The 3,437-nt window shown below is 39.6% G+C and overlaps 1 protein-coding gene across 1 annotated transcript; it reads left to right on the top strand.

Annotated features, from left to right (window-relative positions):
* The first annotated feature begins 1,168 nt into the window (after positions 1–1,168).
* LOC117489758 (caveolin-2-like) lies at positions 1,169–3,117 on the top strand. The gene is made up of 3 exons (XM_034139284.1): positions 1,169–1,369; positions 2,543–2,730; positions 2,958–3,117. The coding sequence occupies exons 1-3, from the start codon at positions 1,169–1,171 to the stop codon at positions 3,115–3,117; spliced, it is 549 nt and encodes a 182-aa protein (XP_033995175.1).
* The last annotated feature ends 320 nt before the right edge of the window (positions 3,118–3,437 follow it).

Raw genomic sequence — 3,437 nt, 5'->3', positions numbered from 1 at the left:
ACGCAATCACAACACAATATCAGGAGCTCTTCATCGCCATGGTTTCCAGACGCACAGCATCAATCATCAGCTATCAGACCCCGTCTCCACTCCACTACCTGCAGCACTGCTGCGGATGGGAACACAAGCACTTTGAGATTCTTGGAGGCACTGAGAGAGAACAAGCTATTAGGCATGTGTGAGGGAAACATTAGGCTGGTTTAACCATCAGTGATAAACAAAGAGGATTTGTTTGATTGATTTGTTTTTTTCAAATACAGAGCGAGACCGAACATGGCCAACAGAGTGCACTATTTACCAGTGGTTCTCTTCCCAGCACTTTGTTCATTTCTGACAAGAAGGCTCTGAGGAATGTTCAACATCAGTGAGATACATGTTTTCTGTTAGGTGTCTAAGATATTTGAGTGAGATACTTGCCAATTTAGGATTATTATATTGTTACAATCCACACGTTGTTTATGCTTTATACTCTATATTTCTGCTCACTTCTCTCCATATGTTGCACAAGGCGTCCTCTTTGTTTCAAACAGCAGCTCTTTTCATTTAAAAAAACATCCTAATTGAGCAGTTTAAAATATATATTTCTCATTTGTAAAGCCTTTTATTTATATATTTATTTATGGTTTTAGACTTTGGCATTAGCCTCTCTTTTTCATTTTCGTTTGTTATGTATTTATTGTTATGCACCAAATACCAAGGCAAAATGAAAGCAGTTTAAGATCCTCATCAGATTATTTGTTATCTTTTTCTTGTCTTTCTTTTTCTTGAATACATTTATTTTAATTACATGAATAAGAGAAAATGTTGAAATGCAGAGAACTCTGAGGGTACTTTATAACCATGACATCATGTTATGTTATGTTATGCCAACGTACTTCCCCAGTTTATGTTCACCCTCTCCAATATTTATTGAGAAAGTGAAGGCCAATTAGCAACGGCCATTGGCCATTTCTCATGACGGTCTAAATGAGACTTTCCATGGAGTGTGTCACATGGAAAATGGCACCAAAGACAAGCCTTTAAAAGCCAATAAAGGCATTCCTCAATAAGGAGCAAGGCAGTCATCAGTCCACTATGTTCCACCTGGGTGTCAGTGACATGCCCGCAGAGTTACAGTGGAAAGCCATCCTCCTGCTGCGCCCTGCTCGTCCTCCATATTTCTAATTACATGACCACAGCCTTCAACAGAGCGGGAACACAGCTGAACTTAGTAGAAATGGAGGACCAGAGATTAAAAGACGAGAGACCAGCTGAGGAACTGATGGAAGTCAAAGTGGATATACAGTCTGAAGATCTGAACTCCACCCACAGTGACACAAGGCCGCAGATTCAGGGCAGGGATCCCAAAGGAGTTAACAAGATTCTTAAGGTAAATATTCTGTAGCGTTACAGGAATTTTAAACATACATGAAACTTGACACAGAACCTCCAGCAGAAATATGTAATTTCTGTCTGGAGAAACAGAGAACTAGACAGTCAAATAAACAAACCCACCGTGCTCTGCATTCACCTCCTGCTGTCTCTATTGACCCATGTGATGCAAAGAGTTAAACCTGGTGGTGAACAATGATTATGACAATACATGCAAATTAGAAAGTGGAGCTTTTTAATAAATACATGTGTCTATCTAGGACAGGGGTGTCAAACTCAAATACACAGTGGGCCAAAATTAAAAAATCAGTACTAGTCGAGGGCCGGACTGGATCAATGTTTATAGCAAAACCTATTGAAATGAACTTATTGCACATATTAAACCTGGAACTAACAAAGCTTAAATTATTGCCTATAAAAACAACATTAAACATTAAATAATCGGTTGCATTCATTTCTTATGGCTCTATCTGCAGCTTTTCCTGAGTCATTTCTTATGATTACATTTTTCCACAGGCCAACAATAGCTTCAAAAAAACAATTTCCCTCAAAGAAAAAACCAAACATGTTGTCGCAAGAAAAAAAGTGCAGAAGGAAACATCCATTTAAACTCAGTGTGCTGCTCTGTGATGCTCAAGCCAGATACTTGTCATCTCATCTTGGGTGCAAGTTCATCAATGTTTGGGGTCAGGCTCTGAGCTGAGGAAATCCTCAGGATTGAGTGAAGGTGTGCGTGCAATATACCGGCGGGTTTAGAAATTATCCTGCGGGCCAAAATGTATTAAATCCACCAAGGGCATAATTTGAGTTTGACACATGTGATCTAGGACAATGACCTTTAATTTTGTTATCAGATAATATAAGACCACCCATTTCCTCTGTGGTAAATATCAATAGGCTGCATTATACTGACCTCAAGTGGACAGGATCATACACACAGGTCTATTTTTGCCCATGGTGATACAATACTACTCTGTAAAGCTAAATAAGCATAGAAAATGTACATTCTTTGCTATTTAAATCGATTCAGTGCAATACATGTGCATGAATTACACATTATCCTCAGCCTGTCAACATGTTATCATCCAACCTCCACACCTCAGTATTGACTTTAATATGCTTGAGAAAAATCTGTCCCCAGAAGTCACTCGCAGTGTCTCTGTGTCTTCAGGTCACGTTTGAAGATGTGATCGCCGAGCCTCCCTCGGTGCGGAGCTTTGATAAAGTCTGGTTGTGGAGTCACGCCCTGTTTGAGGTGTCCAGACTGTGGATGTACCGGCTCATCTCTCTCCTCCTGGCGGTGCCGGTCTCTCTGGCAGCAGGGATTCTCTTCGCTGTGCTCAGCTTCCTTCACATCTGGTAGGACTGTTGTCACACTGAGATGTGAAGACTTACAGGCGTGGAATAACTGATAAACGCTTTTCTGGTAAAAAGGAATCATGCAGAATGTAGTTGGAAAGATTTAGTGACACACGCTTTTCCCTGCTATATGTTTTGGTTACAGTTTATAGAAGTGTATAAAGATGTATTCTTTTTTTATCAAAGAGATGATCTAACGTTGTGTTCATGTCCCTGTTTCTCTCCAGGTTGATCATGCCCTGTGTGCAGCTGCTTCTCATCAACATGCACTGGGTTCAGACTGTGTGGGGCAGCGTACTCAACATTCTCATCAGCCCATTATTCACCAGTATGGGAAAGTGCTGTGGTCAAATCACCATCCATCTGGCAACAGATGAGGACAGATAGAAAAATGTGTAAATGATAAAGCTACATCATGATTATTAGTCAATGATTATTTTGTATTATGGCTCACCTGGCATGGTATTTGCCATGCAAAAGTTTTAATGTGTACCTTTTTTGAATAATGTGATTGTGTGATGCATAGAGGTGCCTCTAAGATAGAATATGATCAACCATGTGTTAATAGGTTATGTGGGGTGATTGGTACTAAAACTTTCTAATGCTCAATTTCAGAAATAAACAGCAAACAAATCCCATATAACAAAATGATAAAGCTGAGAGTCTCAGGATGAAGTTTCTTTTATTTTTAAGAATTATTTGATGAT

Source organism: Trematomus bernacchii, unplaced genomic scaffold, assembly GCF_902827165.1.
Source record: "Trematomus bernacchii unplaced genomic scaffold, fTreBer1.1, whole genome shotgun sequence".
NCBI lineage: Eukaryota > Metazoa > Chordata > Actinopteri > Perciformes > Nototheniidae > Trematomus > Trematomus bernacchii.
This window is presented reverse-complemented; position numbering and strand designations above follow the sequence as displayed.

Coding starts and splice junctions, on each gene's coding strand:
- LOC117489758 (XM_034139284.1), top strand. CDS start 1,169: ATGACCACAGCCTTCAACAGAGCGGGAACACAGCTGAACTTAGTAGAA. Junction 1,370..2,542: donor GAGTTAACAAGATTCTTAAG/GTAAATATTCTG, acceptor CTGTGTCTTCAG/GTCACGTTTGAAGATGTGAT. Junction 2,731..2,957: donor CTCAGCTTCCTTCACATCTG/GTAGGACTGTTG, acceptor GTTTCTCTCCAG/GTTGATCATGCCCTGTGTGC.